This window comes from Monodon monoceros, unplaced genomic scaffold (genome assembly GCF_005190385.1).
Source record: "Monodon monoceros isolate NGI ecotype Baffin Bay Population unplaced genomic scaffold, NGI_Narwhal_1 Super_Scaffold_18, whole genome shotgun sequence".
In the NCBI taxonomy this organism is placed as follows: Eukaryota; Metazoa; Chordata; class Mammalia; order Artiodactyla; family Monodontidae; genus Monodon; species Monodon monoceros.
This window is the reverse complement of record NW_021703774.1, coordinates 45,385,766-45,403,107: the sequence shown is the minus strand read 5'-3', so window position 1 is coordinate 45,403,107 and position 17,342 is coordinate 45,385,766. Positions and strand designations below refer to the sequence as shown.

The 17,342-nt window shown below is 36.2% G+C and overlaps 1 protein-coding gene across 10 annotated transcripts in view; it reads left to right on the top strand.

Annotated features, from left to right (window-relative positions):
• Positions 1–17,342, top strand: part of SMG7 (SMG7 nonsense mediated mRNA decay factor) — a 69,661-nt gene that overhangs the window by 38,180 nt on the left and 14,139 nt on the right. For all 10 annotated transcript variants that reach the window (XM_029227325.1, XM_029227323.1, XM_029227326.1 and 7 more), the window contains 8 exons: positions 4,500–4,671; positions 6,245–6,316; positions 7,424–7,574; positions 7,959–8,094; positions 12,464–12,626; positions 12,977–13,133; positions 15,908–15,978; positions 17,192–17,252. In XM_029227325.1, the coding sequence (XP_029083158.1) occupies positions 4,500–4,671; positions 6,245–6,316; positions 7,424–7,574; positions 7,959–8,094; positions 12,464–12,626; positions 12,977–13,133; positions 15,908–15,978; positions 17,192–17,252 (983 nt within the window). The remainder of the gene's footprint in view (positions 1–4,499; positions 4,672–6,244; positions 6,317–7,423; positions 7,575–7,958; positions 8,095–12,463; positions 12,627–12,976; positions 13,134–15,907; positions 15,979–17,191; positions 17,253–17,342) is intronic.

The following is a 17,342-nucleotide window of genomic DNA, read 5'->3' as shown; positions in this document are numbered from 1 at the left end:
TCTCCAGCTTAAATCGCTTCCTTCCCTCATGTAGTAGAAATTTAAACTGTGAACACAACTGAAGTAGAGAGGGAGGGGTAGTAGGGACTTGCTGCAGCTGGCCCTGGTGGAGGTAGAGGGAAAGCATCCACTTTCTGCAATACATTTTTATATTAGCCATTACACAGACTTGTTTGTTATCTTGAAAAATGATTCTTAACCTTTTTTTTATGATGTGATATACATGTAACACATTTCCAAGGGTTTGATTGGACATTGATAAATCCAGACAAGTAAAGCAAGAATCATCATTTTTGTTGAGGGGGCATGTTATTTGCAAAAGCACTTTATAAGCAAGTCAATAATAAAATCATTCAAATGTCTCAAAATATTGTCTTATAAAGAAAAATATACAAGTAATCTAATTTTGAAATTTATTTAAAAAAATTTTTATAATCAAGCATTGATCATTCCCCACTGCATTCCATAGGCAATGGTTGAGTGATCACAACAGTTGTAGAATGAGCAGCAATAAACTTTTTTTCAGATCTCAACATTAATAGGACTCGTTGCTTGCATTTTTTGTTGTTGTTGTTATTTTGGCTTGATAATTGAAACAGTTAATGATGTTGTGAACAGTAATGTTCATACATCTTTTTTGATGACATGCAGTGCAGATTAAGCTACCAGATTGGGGAAGTACACCAAGTCCAAATCATTGTACAGCCTTATAGACTAAGATGAGTTTTGAATTTTAATCTTAAGTGTAGTTGCAAGCCATTGGAAAGTAGGCAAGGGAATACCATGATAAGATTTGCATTTTTAAAAGATTACCTTGGATGTTGTGTGGAGAATGAATTAGCAGGTCAGGAATGGAAGGTAGTTAGCATGCTGCTGTAGTAATGGAAGGTTATTAAGGGATTTTTGAAGTATAGCCAGTAGAACTTCCTGATGGTTTGGATTGGATGTGTGGAATCAGGGTAAGGGAAGAGTCAAAGATGACTTGAGTTATCAGATTGAGCAGCTAGCTGACTGGTTATACCATTTACTGAGATAGGGAACACTGAGGAGAAGGCAGCTCTATCCATGTTACATTAGAGAGATGCCTGTTTGAGAGGAGGGGTCAAATAGGTAATTAGATAAGCTTGGAGCTCAGTGAAAAGGGCAGGGCCAGAGTAAAATTTATGATTACAATAAAGAACCTTGACTTAGACATTAGTGTTTGGCATTGAAACCCATGGGACTAGGTGGGAACACGTTTGGCACAGGAGGAGCCACATTGCAATAGAAGAAAGTCAGAGTGGTGCCTTGGAAGCCAGAGAGAAAAGCATTTCAACAAGAGGAAGGGGTGATCAACTCTGTTGAGTGCTACAGAGAAGTCAAGTAAGGTGATTTAAAAGTGATCAATTAGATTTGACAATATGGAAGTCATTGGTGAAATTAATGAATACCATATTTCCTCATTTCTAAAACTTTTTCATATTTTAACACCTCTGAGATAGGGATAAGTTTACAAAAGGTGGTCAGTCACCATTTAATTGGCATTGGGTTTTTTTCCCCTCAATGTTATGGAAATAATAGTTCATCTTATAACTTATGGTATCTTGGATTTGATGAAATGTGACTGCAGTAGAATTCTTGAGAAAAAAATCTGAGTGGAGTGGATTGACAAGAGACTGATACATGGTTATCCTGTGAAGATGATTTTGACTTAGGTATTTTGTTAACTATTTAAAGCATGGTTCGGGGAGGACAAATTGGGAGATTGGGATTGATATATATACACTACTATGTATAAAATAGATAACTAATGAACACCTACTATACAGCACAGGGAACTCTACTCAGTGATCTGTGGTGACTTAAATGGAAAGGAAATCTAAGAAAGAGTGGATATATGTGTACATATAACTGATTCACTTTGCTGTATAGCAGAAACTATCACAACATTGTAAAGCAGCTATACTCCAATAAAAATTAATTAATTAAATAAATAAATAAAAGCATGATGCCTCGAGCCAGAACCAAACTCCCAATCGAAGTAAAGATGTAACATCACGCAGTATGGGTTTTTTTTAAAAACCTCAAAGAACAGAACAGTAGAGTAGTCCTTATTCTAAGAAAATGGGAGCCCAAAAGAAAGCATTATCATTAAGTTTCTATAGTAAGTTAAAAGATGGTATTCTGTATCTTCATAGTTCTCAGTTCTTAGTGTAGAGTGAAGAGCTAATTGTATAAAAGAGTTTTCACCGAATAATTGCCAAATATAGTTTTGTTCAACTTATTAAACATGTGTTTCTCTTCTTTAGTTCCACTTCGTTTCTGCCTCTAAACTAGTGTTCTCTCACCTGGAATCCTGAACCAGCAGGAACTTTTCTGGTATCTCTACCTACAACTCCTGGGTTCTGGCAAAAATTTTATTATAAGACATTCACATGAAGTTTCAACCATGCTTGATTTACTTTTCATGAACTTTCTTTTTTCTTTTTGATAGATGTTCAACCTTGCCTAATTTTCCAGTCTGTTAAGTACCTGTTGAACTCAGTTCTTTATGCTGTGTTATGTTTCTTCTTGCCATCTTCCACAATCATCTGTTTTTGGGTTTCTTCCATTTTTTGTTCCTTTCTTGTACTTCTTGCTTTTTTATATTTCCAGACTCTAGCCATTCTGGGCACTAATTTTGTTTACTCAGTTTTATGTCAGCAAATTTCTTGCCCATTAGAAATGTACAGGTATAAGTAAAGATGTAGATAATTGCTATGCTTCATGAGAAGGGAATACAGGATTTTATATTTGGTTATGGAGGTGGTTTTTATATTAGGAAAACGGTGGGACATTTTATATCCTTCTGAGTTGGGTGCTCAAGGTGTATTATTTTGTATTGTGAATTCTGGACATATTAGAGTGGTGATAGAATCAAGATATTTCTAATTCTGTAACCTTAGTCAAATGACTCGATATTTTTGTTTTCATATCCCCATCTGAAAAAGTGGAGCTTCATATCTACATACTGTATTGCTACCAGTTTATCACAAGGAGAAAGTGAGACAAATGTATCAAATAACCCAGGGAATGAAGTTTATTATAAATGAAGAATATTCTGTTGGCTTATGCTGTCATGTTTGGTATCTTTCCCTCCCTTCCTCCTCTCTCCTGCTGTTTCCTCCCTACTTTATATACCTGTCTTGCTCATTTAGCTATGAACTCTTTAAGGACACAAATTTTATTTTACTCATCTCTGTGTCTCTATTGCTTACCATGGTGTGTGATACAGTAACCAAATATGTGAATGATTATATTTGTAAGTAAATACTTGAATGAATGAGAATAGAATGTGAAGAGCTGTGTGGGGGCCAAGAATGAAACCCTTGAGGGGATTAAGGTGGGAGGAGAAAAGCCTTTGAATGAAGGACACTGAAAATAAATGATTGGCAAGATAAAAAGAACTAGAAAAGCTCTGTGATCAACCATAACATCAACTGTTTTAACTATAGCAGAGAGATCCAGTAAGATGATGACTAGAAAATGTCCATTGTATTTGCTTATTTATAACCACTTGTCATACAGACAACAGTTTCAGTAGAATGGTTGTGGATGTTGGAATGAGGAGAGAAGGGGTTGTGTGGAAGTCAGATCATAATGGACTAAGGAGTGAACAGAAATTGAGAAAGTAGATGTGACACGTGCACTGTTTTGAAGGAATTTGGTTGAGAAGAAGAAGAGACATTAGAAGGCTGCTAAAGGAGAAATCTAGAGTCAAGGGAAAGTGCTTTCGTTCTGTGTGTTGTGGGTTTTTTTATAATAATACTTATTGTTTATTTTTCGTGGGCAACACTTTATAGGCCACAGCAAAGAAGCTTGAGAAGTTGAAAGTAGATTTAAAAAATGAGAGGATGACAGGCAGGAGGCAGACGAGAATGAAATAGCATGCTCAGGCAGAGAAATTATCTCTGACCGGGAAGAGGAACCCTCTTATACCATAAGACTAGAGAAGAAAGGAAGAAAGAGTGGGTGCTCTACATAATATCGGAAGTTCCTTCCAGATCTGTAGTACCATGAGATCTTTTGTGTATGCAAAGGCACAAGTTGACCTTGGGCTTAACAAAATAAGTCTCAAGAAACTCCTGAAGTCTGCCAAATATGTTGGTTTGTATTTAAGTCAAATTTGTAACCAACCACCAGTGTTTAATGGGTTTTGTTTGTTTCTAAGAGGAAAAGAAGATAGATAGATAGATAATTTCATGGAGTTGCTTGCTGAATGAGTCTGAATACCCTCCTTAAGTGGTCCTTTTTTTAATGCTGCTTTTCCTTTTAGATGTACATCTTGGATTGCTCTAATACTTGAGAACTCAAAAGATGTGATTTGTAATGAATGTTACTAGTTATCCTATGAAAGGTTATCCTATCTCAGGTGTCAGTAGTATGTGATATTAGTTACACATGCAAACTTTACTGTTAGAGCACTTCTGACTTAACCAGTTCTGACTCAATACTAAATCTTGCTTATGTTCTCCTTTTAGTTATTACAAGAACTGTGTACAGTGTTTAATGTAGATTTACCATGCCGTGTGAAGTCTTCCCAATTGGGAATTATCAGCAATAAACAGACGCATACCAGCGCCATAGTGAAGCCACAGTCTAGCTCCTGTTCCTATATCTGCCAGCACTGCCTCGTCCACCTTGGAGACATTGGTGAGCCATTGGTGTGAAGGAATTGATAATGCATTCATGCTTTTCTTTGGAGTAGTCACAGAAAGAGATTATTTTCCTTTAAAAATACACACACAACTTAAATTGTCATAAGAGGAAACTACAAAATGTATTTTAAGGAACCTAGATTTTTGGAATGCTTTGGGATTGGCAAAGGATCTTGAAGGAAGTAACTTTCATATTCAGATTTAAATTTTATTCAGACTTTATGCAGATGTAGGCAAATAATAAACCAGCAAAAATGTAACCAAAGCTAAATTTTTCAGAGTGGTACCATAATATTTTCTAAAGTCTGTACTCCTTTGGAATTGTGGGGTTTATAAAAATTAGTCATTCTGAAGCTTAGATTGCCTTTTTTTCCCTTCCTACCAGTGCATTAAAAGCTCATTTTTAATTGTTTCCTCTTTGCAGTTAGATTTGTATTTCCATTTTATATATTTTATCTGGGAATGTTATATAACTTATTTATTCTTGTTCATTCCTTTAAGGTGACCTAAAAGGGTTGTAAAACAAATTAACTATAGGATTATATTTTGGCCGTCCTCAAATAACAAGGAATGGAGAGCATTACTGCTTTAAGTTCAAAGATTTTAGATTTCTTGATGTCATAAATCATTGACTTCATGAGAGGTCACATGAAAGTAAGCACTAAAATTTCTATAGGGAGATTCAGTGAGTAGTATATTTAGATTGGTTTTGCTTTCAGTGTATTCTTTGCACACAAATAATACTGCAATAGGTATGAGGTATTTTTCTTTTTCAAGAAGATTTATTTATTTATTTTTGGCTGCATTGGGTCTTCGTTGCTGCATGCAGGCTTTCTCTAGTTGTGGCGAGCGGGGGCTACTCTTTGTTGTGGTGCACGGGCTTCTCATTGCGGTGGCTTCTCGTTGCAGAGCTCGGGCTCTAGGCGCGCGGGCTTCAGTAGTTGTGGCACACGGTCTCAGTAGTTGTGGCTCGCAGGCTCTAGAGCGCAGGCTCAGTAGTTGTGGTGCACAGGCTTAGTTGCTCCGTGGCATGTGGGATCTTCCTAGACCAGGGGTCGAACCCGTGTCCCCTGCATTGGCAGGTGGACTCTTAACCACTGCGCCACCAGGGAAGTCCGGTATGAAGCATTTTTCAAAGTCACTTTATAAGATATTGAAGAAATACATAAATTTCAGATCATATTGTATAGTGCTTTTTGTTTTGTTTTGTTTTTAAGTGCCATATAACTCACCCCTTCTTGTGGGCCGGCTCCAGGTCACCAGCATAGTCCATAGTGGGAGCTGGTGATGCATGACACTAGAGGACCTGAAAAAGGGGGCTAGGTAAGCTTTAAAATTGGTTACATGCTGAATGTCCCAAATAGGGAAGGCCGGATAGACACTTCACACATAATCCTATAGTTAATTTGTTTTAAAATATTTTTTCTTTAATCATCTTAATTTAATTTTAATGTGTTTATTAATTTTAAATTGTTAAACTATAGCTGTTTTGGAAATATTACCCTAATGCTTGTTTTATCTGTTTGTTTGTTTGTTTTTAAACTAAACTTTCTTTTTCCTCCTCTCAGCTCGATACAGAAACCAGACCAGCCAGGCAGAGTCCTACTATAGGCATGCAGCTCAGCTTGTCCCCTCTAATGGTGAGTGGGCCATGTCAACTTGTGGTTGATTATGACACTTTACTCTAGATATAGAAAAATGGTAAATAGTTCAAGGCTCATCTTTCAAGTGTTAAGAAACCAAAAAAAATGTTGAGTTTTGGTATTGATTATTATATTTTTCCTTTTAACTGTACATTCTCTGTAACTGGAAATAAATTTTTTAAACTAATATTATGATTGTCAGCAAAGCAATATAAATAGAATATCTCCTAATGTGATCTAAAATTGTTTCAACAACTCTGGCTTCCTTAATTACTTATAGAATAATTTTCTTTTTTTTTTAAAATATGTGCCTGATTTTTGGTGGTTTTTTTTTGCGGTACGCGGGCCTCTTACTGTTGTGGCCTCTCCCGTTGCGGAGCACAGGCTCCGGACGCGCAGGCTCAGCGGCCATGGCTCACGGGCCCAGCCGCTCCGCAGCATGTGGGACCTTCCCAGACCGGGGCACAAACCCGCGTGCCCTGCATCGGCAGGCGGACTCTCAACCACTGCGCCAGCAGGGAAGCCCCCTAATTTTCTTTTTAATACCATCATTTCCCTCCTAGAAAAATTCTCTTATTACTAAAAGATAATGCTTTTGTCCTTTGATGGCTCCCAAGATAGGCATTAGCAGTGATTTTGAATTAAATTACTGTAGATGTTTGGTGATCTACATTCTTGTTAAGCCACATTGAAAGTCCTTTAAATTCTAAAGGAGCCGCTTGAAGGCAGGGATGGCAGTTGGACAAATTATTTCATGTTGTCTGTGGCTGCCTTCCCACTACAATGGCAGAGTTGAGTAGTTGTGATAGAGACTCTTAGATCCACAAAGCCAAAAATATTTATTGTCTAGCCCTTTCTGAAGTCTTATTTGAACTTATTGTGCTCTTCATCCTAATTATGTGACTTTTCAACCTAAATACAATATGTACCATAGCTGAAGTGTGCTGTTTTACATTATGCCATTTTTAATGAGGTAGTCATGAGATTTACTTCATAAAATAATCCCCATTGTTAATATAAAGATTTAAAAACTGACCTTCTATGTTCTGATAGCAAGACTTCATGCATTTTGGGTTGCTCTAGAATCTTAACTTTCTCCTCTAGGTCAGCCTTACAATCAGTTGGCTATCTTAGCTTCTTCCAAAGGAGACCATCTGACCACAATTTTCTACTACTGCAGAAGCATTGCTGTGAAGTTCCCTTTCCCAGCTGCCTCTACTAATCTACAAAAAGCACTTTCTAAAGCACTGGAAAGGTAGGGTTGACTTTTCCAAGAGGACTTTGTAACCTGGTAGCCTTCACCCCTCAAATTTGGGCATGTAAGAAATAATGGCCAGTTACCTATGCTTCTCTTCTCTTAGGTTTGCCTAATTTCTAAACATATACATTACAATAGTTTTGCATGTAGTCATCACTGAATTTCAACCAGTCAGCCTCTGATTTGTTCCCAGTGGAGGAGTACAGGCTGCTGAGTACTGACTCATCTGAGAGTGTTGCAGTTGAAAAGTCAGTCAGTTGCCGAATCCTCTCCTTGAGTCACAGGTGCTCAAGTAATGTGTTTTTGCAAATCGAAGTCTCCTGTAAGAGGTTTTCGCCATTTTGTTGCTTAAGATTCATGGAAGTTTTTCTTTCGTTTCAGCCGGGATGAGGTGAAAACCAAATGGGGTGTTTCTGACTTCATCAAGGCCTTTATTAAGTTCCATGGTCATGTGTACCTGAGTAAGAGCTTGGAAAAGTTGAGCCCTCTTCGAGAGAAATTGGAAGAACAGTTTAAGGTTAGATTTTTTTAAATAGAGAATTTTTTGTCTTGTCTAAATGAGGAAGCGTAAGATTTGGAGGAGGCTTACTCCCACTTTTTATGTCATTACTTAATTGCAAACTGTTGATAAAAACTAAATTTAAAGCATGTGAAATTCTTGCATACAGCATTCCTTCAGTTTAAACTGAGGTGCTGTCTATATAAAGAAATACAGCAGCAGTGTTTTCACTAAGTAGCTGAAAATATCATTTGGCAGAAAATATCATAGTGGGAAAAAACAGTTTTTCCTCCTTCCTTCTCAGACCAAGCACCTTTCTTTTCTCAGTTTTGGAAGTCCTACATTTGATGGTTTCTGTATTTAGATATGATTCTGTTACCTACTTCATAGATAGTAATCCCATTCTGCAAACCGAGCGCATTGTTCTCATTGTGCTTTGATCTATCAGAGTTTGTGGTTGATTGAAGGAATGTAATGAGAGTTTCATTCAACAGGAATATGTTGTACTAATTTGTATAAGGAGATAAAATTAAGTAACCTTTGTTCTATTTATATATATGAAAATAATTTTTTACTAGTATATTAAATTGGCAGTTTAAATGTAGTATAATTTATATAATGTTGGAGGAGTCAAAATTAAGTATTAGTATTAATTTTATTTTTAGTTCATTTATTCAACAAATATTTGGCTAGTATGTATATCAGTCACTGTTTTAGTCACTAGAATCAACAGTAAACAAGAAAGTCTCAAAGAACATTTTATATTTCTTGGTTACTTCTGAGTATCTATACACTTGGGGAATTGTCTGTAACTACTTTACAGTTTTATAAGTATTATAAAAGTTTCACATTCCAGAGATTGCTGAACTTAGACAGTTGAGATAATAAATTAGCCAAATATAGTCAGTGTGAAATAGTTTTTACAGATAGTCATTTTTAGTTGATACTTTTTATGTGTAAGAGATCATACTAAATAACTATAATAGACATAGTTTGTTTTAAAATAAGCTTCTAGAGTCCCCTTCTGTTCTTTGCTTCTCTTAGTGACCTATTTAAATTTAGCCCATGATTTATAGAGTTGGGTACATGAAAGAAACAACCAACTTTTTAAAGCCCTAGGCTGTTCAGCCTAGAAAAACAAACAAGGCTAAATAGTTTCATTATAAGTTTTCAGTTCTATGAAGGATTATTTTAAAATAACTCACCTTTGTCTTCCTGAGGTCAGAAATAAAATCTTAAAATTTAAATAAAGACTGTAGGGGGTTACTGAGGGGGGTCTCTCTTTTGAGAGATTAAGAGTCGGATTGACAGCCATCTTTCTTGGATGGTTTAGATGCAGTCCCATTAACTAGCAGGGAGTTGGACCAGATGACGTTTTGATCTTGCTTCCAGCTCTGGTTCTGTGAAAGATACACTCCCTAAATGGGGAGGAAGCGGGGACCTACCTTAGTGAGATCTTCTCTATGTAAGTTATTCTTGTATAAATGTAGTCAATTTTGTATTTGGTTCAACCTCAAATACTAATACTCTCTTCAGATATATTTCTGAATGTGAAGTTCTGGTGGGTGTATGTGGGCAGTTGCTAAAATACACTTTGAAATATCATTCCAACACTCTGAAGTTAAACATAGTATGAGGCAGATCTATTTTAAACCTCACCCAGTACTGAAATGTCAGAAGAAAGTTGTTGGAGTGAAATTTTAGCATAGTTGAGTAAGTATTTCTAAAGCCTTTATAGATAATTAGTATTATCCACATGTAAACATCAGTGTATCTGTCTAACTAGCAAGTCTTTAGCTACTAAGCAGAAACGTGTACCAACTTGAGGTTCGTTGAAGGACTTAAGGCCTGGGATTTAGGAATTGAGATACAAGGCTTTTTCTATCTGTTAAATGTGTGCTGTTTCTTAATGGTATTTAGTTCAGTATATTCCTCAACTGCTGTTGAAAGTGTCTTTGAGGAACAATAAGTCAGTTCCGGTTTGATTTTGTTCCCAGGGAACTCCTCTTGTTTACTAAAATACAATCCAAATGTTACGAAATTACAACTGAATAATTACATATTTACTTCTAAAGGTCTGGGTTATTCCTTCACTAAGTGTTTGAGTACCTACTCTCTACTGTGTACTTTTCTGAAGCTCTTAGAGATATACAGGGGAGAACAAGACAAAGTCTGTGTGTTCATGAACTTACATTATCATTTGCTAGTACTAGGCTGCACTCATATGCTTTAATGTTTCTGTGCATACACTAGAAAAATTTTTTTAAAGGGCTAGGATTTGTTCGGTAGGACATCACCTTCTAAAATAAATGCCAGTGGATTTATAGATACAAGGGATACATTGCTATAAACTATACTTACAGGAAAAAATGCTTTTTGAAAAATACAAATTAATATTCTCATGCCAATATTATGCATTTCTGTAAACGATCAGCTTGATCTATGAGGTTGGATGTAGAGATTGAAGGAGAAGTTTTGTGGGAGAACTCTGGAGAAGAGATAGCATTTCAGGACATTCGGAGTAGAGGAGAGGAAAGAAAAATGGTCGATATCTTTAGAAAAGGAGTGAGCATTCTTGACGTATATACTGGAAAGGCAGATGACAAGGAAACAGAGAGATGATAGGGAGAACAGAGTTAAAGAAAAGTAGAATTGTACTGTTTTCCAATGATAACGTGAAAGGTCTTATTAGTAGAATTATAGAACTTATTCTGGATATTTCAGATTCTTTAACTATGTAAAAAAGAAAATCTCAGAATAGGCTAAACAAAGGCAGCTTTAAATTTCTGAGATGGTAGGGTCTCTTGTCACTGCTGGTAGAACTGTAAGTAGTTTTCTGTTTCCCACCATAAGGCTAGTGACAGTGAATCGCCCACTTTCTCCAAAAATTTTCCCTGGGGAGGGAGAGTGCTTGGCTATGCTAAAGTGTAGGGCGAAGCCAGGTATTATCTCTAATAGCTATCAACTTTGTTAGGAACTTGCGTTTGAAAAATATTTTATATGGGAGTAATCTAAATTTCTGTAGATATTGAGGTAGAAGGGTGATGAAGTTAAGGCTAACTGAGAGCATGTAGGTGAATTTTTCCATATAGTGCTTATTAGCAGGTCACTGTGAACACCTAGTTATTAAGTAAAAGAAATTTGATTATGAAGACCATGCTTTTCTAATAGGGGAAAATGTAAGTGTAATAATTTGTTGAAGCACCTATAACACTTGTTAATGATTGCTTTAGTTTACCATTTACCCTGTGTTCCAGATATGTTCTTGCTGTCTCTCTCATTTATAAATAAGTTTCTTTTGGGACTTCCCTGGTGGTTAAGAATCCGCCTTCCAATGCAGGGGACGTGGGTTCAACCCCTGGTTGGGGAACTAAGATCCCACAATGCCTCAGGGCAGCTAAGCGCACGTGCTGCAACTACTGAGTCTGTACATTGTGGAGCCTGCGCATCACAACTAGAAAGAAGCCTGCACACCGCGACAAAAGATCCCGCATGCTGCAACTAAGACCTGACAGGGCCAAAAATTAAATAAATAAAAAAATATTAAAAATAAATAAGTTTCTTTAAATGTGTCAAAATATGACAAATTTTTTAAGTCACCTATTATGTGCCAAGAGTTCAAAACATATTTTTTGAGTCTTTTTATTTGAAATTTTGATTTTCACTCTGTGCACCTACTTTCTAGTCATTGGCCCCAGTTTAATATTTTAGTATGTTTGCATCTCTTATAAAACAGCTTCTAATGGATTAAGATGTATAAATTTATTGATAGTCCCCTAAAATGTTTGTCTCAGATCATATTAAAAAAATATACAGGGACTTGCCTGGTGGCGCAGTGGTTAAGAGTCCACCTGCCAATGCAGGGGACACAGGTTCGAGCCCTGGTCTGGGAAGATCCCACATGCTGCAGAGCAACTAAGACCATGCACCACAACTACTGAGCCCATGTGACACAACTACTGAAGCCCTCACGCCTAGAGCCCGTGCTCCGCAACAAGAGAAGCCACCACAATGGGAAGCCCATGCACTACAATGAAGAGTAGCCCTCACTGCAACTAGAGAAAGCCCATGCGCAGCAATGAAGACCCAATACAGCCATAAATAAATAAGTAAATGTGTTTTTAAAATTATAAAATGTATAGTTTCTCATGGAAAAAAGTATTGTTTAAAAAAAAAACAGCTCAAACAGCTCTGTGGTGTCTGGGTTTAATCCTTTCAAGGCAAAAAGTCAACATGAGAAACATCAGACCATGTCAGACTCAAATTAAAATACTCATCTATAAATGTTACCTTTGTGGCTTTAAATGCAGACTGCCAGTTTAATTCTTGTGTCAAAGATGGCTTCTGTTCTTGATAATATATTCAGTATTCCCGTCTTCTTTTACAGAGGCTGCTATTCCAAAAAGCTTTCAACTCTCAGCAGTTAGTTCACGTCACTGTCATTAACCTGTTTCAACTTCATCACCTTCGTGACTTTAGCAATGAAACGGAACAGCATAGTTATAGCCAAGATGAGCAGCTGTGTTGGACACAGTTGCTGGCCCTCTTTAGTGAGTATTAAATCAGTTAACTTTCTGTGCCATCTTCTTTGGAAAGCATGATCTTAGGTATTTTCATCATTATAACAAAGCATTAGTAACATTAAAAAGTGTCCTACATTTCTTAGTATCGAATCAGGAGGCTTAAACCCTAAGTTCTGTCCTTTTATCTGCTGACACCCCCTCATCAACTGTATCTATAACATTTTTAACATAGGAAAGAAAATGCCTTTTTAGAAAGAAGCTGTAAGATATTTTAAGTATTAAGTAGGGTACAGCAGGAGGCTCATAATAATATTTTAATTCGGACTGGTACACAATTTCAAATATCTTATGCTCTCTGAACACATTTTTTCTTTCAGTGTCTTTTCTTGGCATCCTGTGCAAGTGTCCTCTCCAGAACAAGTCTCAGGAGGAATCCTACAATGCCTATCCCCTACCTGCAGTCAAGGTCTCCATGGACTGGCTGAGACTCAGACCCAGGGTCTTTCAGGAGGCAGTGGTGGATGAAAGACAGTAGTAAGTGTCTCAGAGTTTCATGTTAGCTTGTGTGCTTTGTTTGTTTGATATTCAGATATGTAGAAACTGCCTTCTAAAACAGTATTGGAATAATGGAAGACTTTGTATTTTCCACCTACTCTCTAGAAATTGAACTGAAGACTTCTTTGTATGCTTTTTATTTATTTGTTTGAATTCTTCATGTGAGGCACAATCTTAAGGATTTCTGACTCCCTGTGTGCTCCCCCTGTTCCTGGTTGCCATCCTGGGGAAAAGGCATTTTTCACATTTCAAAATGAAATAGAAATAAAACCAGTTTGTTTCTTATTCATTATAATATGCCCCAATTTTATGCTTAGGAGTTGAAGGGAAGAGATTTTTACTTCTTCCATTCTTTTCCGTACATAAGCTGTTTGTTGCCTTTTAGTAACACCCGATTTGAGTTATATTTGTTTTAAGCATAGAAGATTGGAAGTTATTTTGGCTCTCACTATTTTCTCTGTAATTTCTACTCAGAATAATTCTGACAGTTCTTAGGAACTATTCATTTTACAGTGACAAATGAAAGCTTTCAGTGTACCTTTGATTATAGGAATAAATATTTCCAGTAAGGCTTTGCAGTGAGTGGGAAGTTCCTCCCCTGCATATATTTTTTTCCCCTGCATATTTTGATGGTGGATATTAGGAGAGTCTCTGAAATATCTGCTTTGTGGCCCAGTATCTACACATTGACCAAGGTCACAACCTAGAAAATGTCCAAGCCACGTTTAAGACCCTGTGATCCCTCTTATGCATACTTCTCTTTCCTCTTTTCCCCTCAAACCTAACTTTAAGCACCTTCATTTTTGACATTGTCATGAATAGAGTTTAGCAACATAGTACAGCATACTACACATCTCCTTTCTGTGCCAATGTAGGTATTAGTAAGTCATACATATTTTTAGACATTGCTTTCTTGCACTGGGTTTTCATTTCTCGACCAGAGGTATACATTTTTCCTTCCCGTGTGTACTTTAGAACTTGTGTTTGGTTCAGTAACTTATATCAGTAATGCTGTGAAAGAAGCTTTGATATTTTTATTCAGATTTTTGTTCCTATACAGTGATCTTTTAGGCCCATTCTGTGCATTCCCATTTCTTTCTTTTTTTCTTTTTTTTTTTTTCCCTTTCTCTTTTTAATTTTATTTTGGCCAAGCCACACAGCTTACAGGATCTCAGTTCCCTGGCCAGGGACTGAACCCGGGCCATGCGCCGAGTCCTAACCACTAGACCACCAGGGAACTCCCGGTGCATTCCCATTTCTTATCGTTGCAAAGGATATTCAGCCAGAAGGAATAGTTTATTTACAAACATTTTTCCTTTTTCTTCCCTATCATTTTCTCTTCCCCATTCCTTCTCTTAGATTTGTTGGGATCTTTAGAATTATGGCCTTGCAGGTATTTCATTCTGTCTTAAATTATGTTACTACTCATTTTAGGCTAGTGTGGGGTATTTCTCTAAAACTGAAGATTTTCCTTATATGTCTGATATATCAAGGTGTAATAATCTTCATTTATATCTTTTAAATGATGAAAAAAACAATTCCTCTTTGTGAACTCAAAGTTTTATATATATTCAAATAACCTTCAGTTTCTTGCTTTTGGGCCTTTACAATTTCTAGAACTTGTTTTCCTCTGTACTTTTTTTGAGAGCATGTTATCTTAAGCTAACAAATGCATGAAATAGTGATGTATTTTTTTCCTTTGTAGAAAGCAAAGTTAGACTTAAGTAACCCACAGTGGGGTAAAGCAATATATCATTAAACCATTTCTCACACTCTTTTTCTGTAGTCTGTTTCTTGAGATCTCATAATTGTTGCATAAAGACGTTGTTCTAGCCTAACATTCTTTTTTGGGTTATTAACCTTCTTTTTCAACTGTCTCGTAATTCGTTACATCCCCAAAGACTTGTAGCAGACATTTATTCTTCAGTGTTTATTTCCTTATATATTTTTTCTATATTATTCATTTATATTTTTTTAAGCAGCATATTCCCATATTTCAAAGTGTAAAACTGTCAAATAGTTGTCAGCTTCCAGGTTTTTTCTGTGATGTGGTGATGTACATCCAATTTCTCTATCCTGGGCAACTCACCTTGGGCTTTCTTTTTTTAAAACACACTTTTCACCAACATTGGTTGTTAAATATTTCAAGAAAACCTTAATGTTACCTTCAGTAGATCGTGATTATTTTTAATATTTTAACTAAATATTACGAATGTTTTTTAATATTTTGCAAACTTTGGCAACAATTTTGTATTAGGAAACAGAGGTAAGGATATTACAGCAATGTGTGGATTTTGTTGTATCATAAAAAGGCATAGTCATCACTTTGAACAGAGAATGTGATTTGACTATGATGTAACCACACACCCCCATCACAGATTAAAAACTAGTAATGGGTTCCACAACTGATAATGTATGTGAAAACTATAAAAACATAATGTGCTATTTCTCTGGTCAAAGTTTTCTCAGTAAATATCAATGTTTAAAACTGACAAATTAATTTTGCTAATTGTTAAATTAGGAGCCTGGGAAACGATCTGCAGTAGTAGGTCTCTATCATGGAAATTTGGCCCTTTTGGTGTATCTTATCTAGACACATTTGGAAATATGTTTTAGGAAATCATACAGCCTTTAAAATGCTGAAGCAAGGGAAAAATACATAGTCACGGTCCTATAGGTAACACTTGCATGGCTTATTAGTGTTCTGGTTTTTCATGCAAAAATAAAGTCTGAACTATCTGTTTAATTTACAGCATTTGGCCTTGGCTAATTTCTCTTCTGAATAGTTTCCACCCCCATGAAGAGGATCTTTCAAGTACTAATGGTAAGGGCTACCTTAACCTTGTGTCGCTGACATTGTTCTCCATCACTAATAGTGGGCTTAACGCCAGAGAAAAACAGGGTTTTGTTCTTAAGTGTTTGACTTTAAATGTAGTAACTCAGAAGTGACTTTGAGCTCTATATTGATTAAGTGGGTGGAAATAGAGGTAATGTTCTTCCAGTTCTCTCAGCAGCTTATTCTCCTGTTTAGCTACATTTGCATAGGAGTCCAGAGAGTGTAGTACCTTCAGATTCTTTCCATCTTCCTTTCCTCCTCACTCTTAGTAGTTTTTTTTAAGGAACTAATGTGAACAACATTATTCTTTCAAAGTAATACTTGCTTATCATAGAACATTTGGGACATACAAACATAACATAAGTCACCCTTAATTCTCTCATACAGAGATACTTTCTGTACTATTCACATGATAGTGTATTTTCTTTGAGGCTTTTACTTATGTGTACATACACACAACCTGCATGTGATTGATATCAGATACAACTTTGTACCTGCTTTATAATTTAACACTACATTGTTAGCCTTTTCCTTTGTCATTTAAACATTTTGGAACATGATTTTTACAGGCTGCTTAATATTCCATCCTGTGGCTCTGCCATAATTTATTTTATCATTGTCCATTTGCTTAAAAAATTTCCCCATTATAAATAATCCTGCACTGAACAATCCGTAGTTGACTCCTTTCTGATTATTTTTCTTCCATTACATCAGTGCCCCTCAAGCATCATATTTGCAAATGAATCACCTGGGATCTTGTTAAAATGCAGTTTATGACTCAGTAGGTTTAGGATAATGCCCAAGATTCTGTATTTCTTACAAGCTCCCAAGTGTTGTCAGTGTTGGTATTCAATACTTTGAGTTAACAAGGAGATAACCTAAACATTGTGATTAATGGATCCGAGGCTTTGAATCTTTAAGGCTCCTAGGGGGAAAAGAAGTACATTGTACCCATCCTCCTCAGCAATGAGTAGTAGGTGAGTATTAGGACAATGTCTAGGGCCCAAAGGAACATGCAGGGGTTTGACAGGCAAGTTATTCTATCAAGATTACTATAAAGAAGAGCAGAGAACTATGAGCATTATAGTTTCTTTCTGTCTAAAAAATACTCTTTTTTTTTTTAATTTAAGAAGTAATATCCTGCTGAATGACAATATTTTAATTAAGATATTTACAAATCTTGTTTTCTGCCCTTCTGTAGCTACACCACTTCCAGAGGAGTTCGAGTTACAAGGATTCTTGGCTTTGAGACCTTCTTTCAGGTAGATGGCTTTTATCACTGTTTACCTAGCATATTAAAAAGCTTCCTAATCAACCTAATCAAGTCCATTCTACTCTGCTTCAGCAATTAT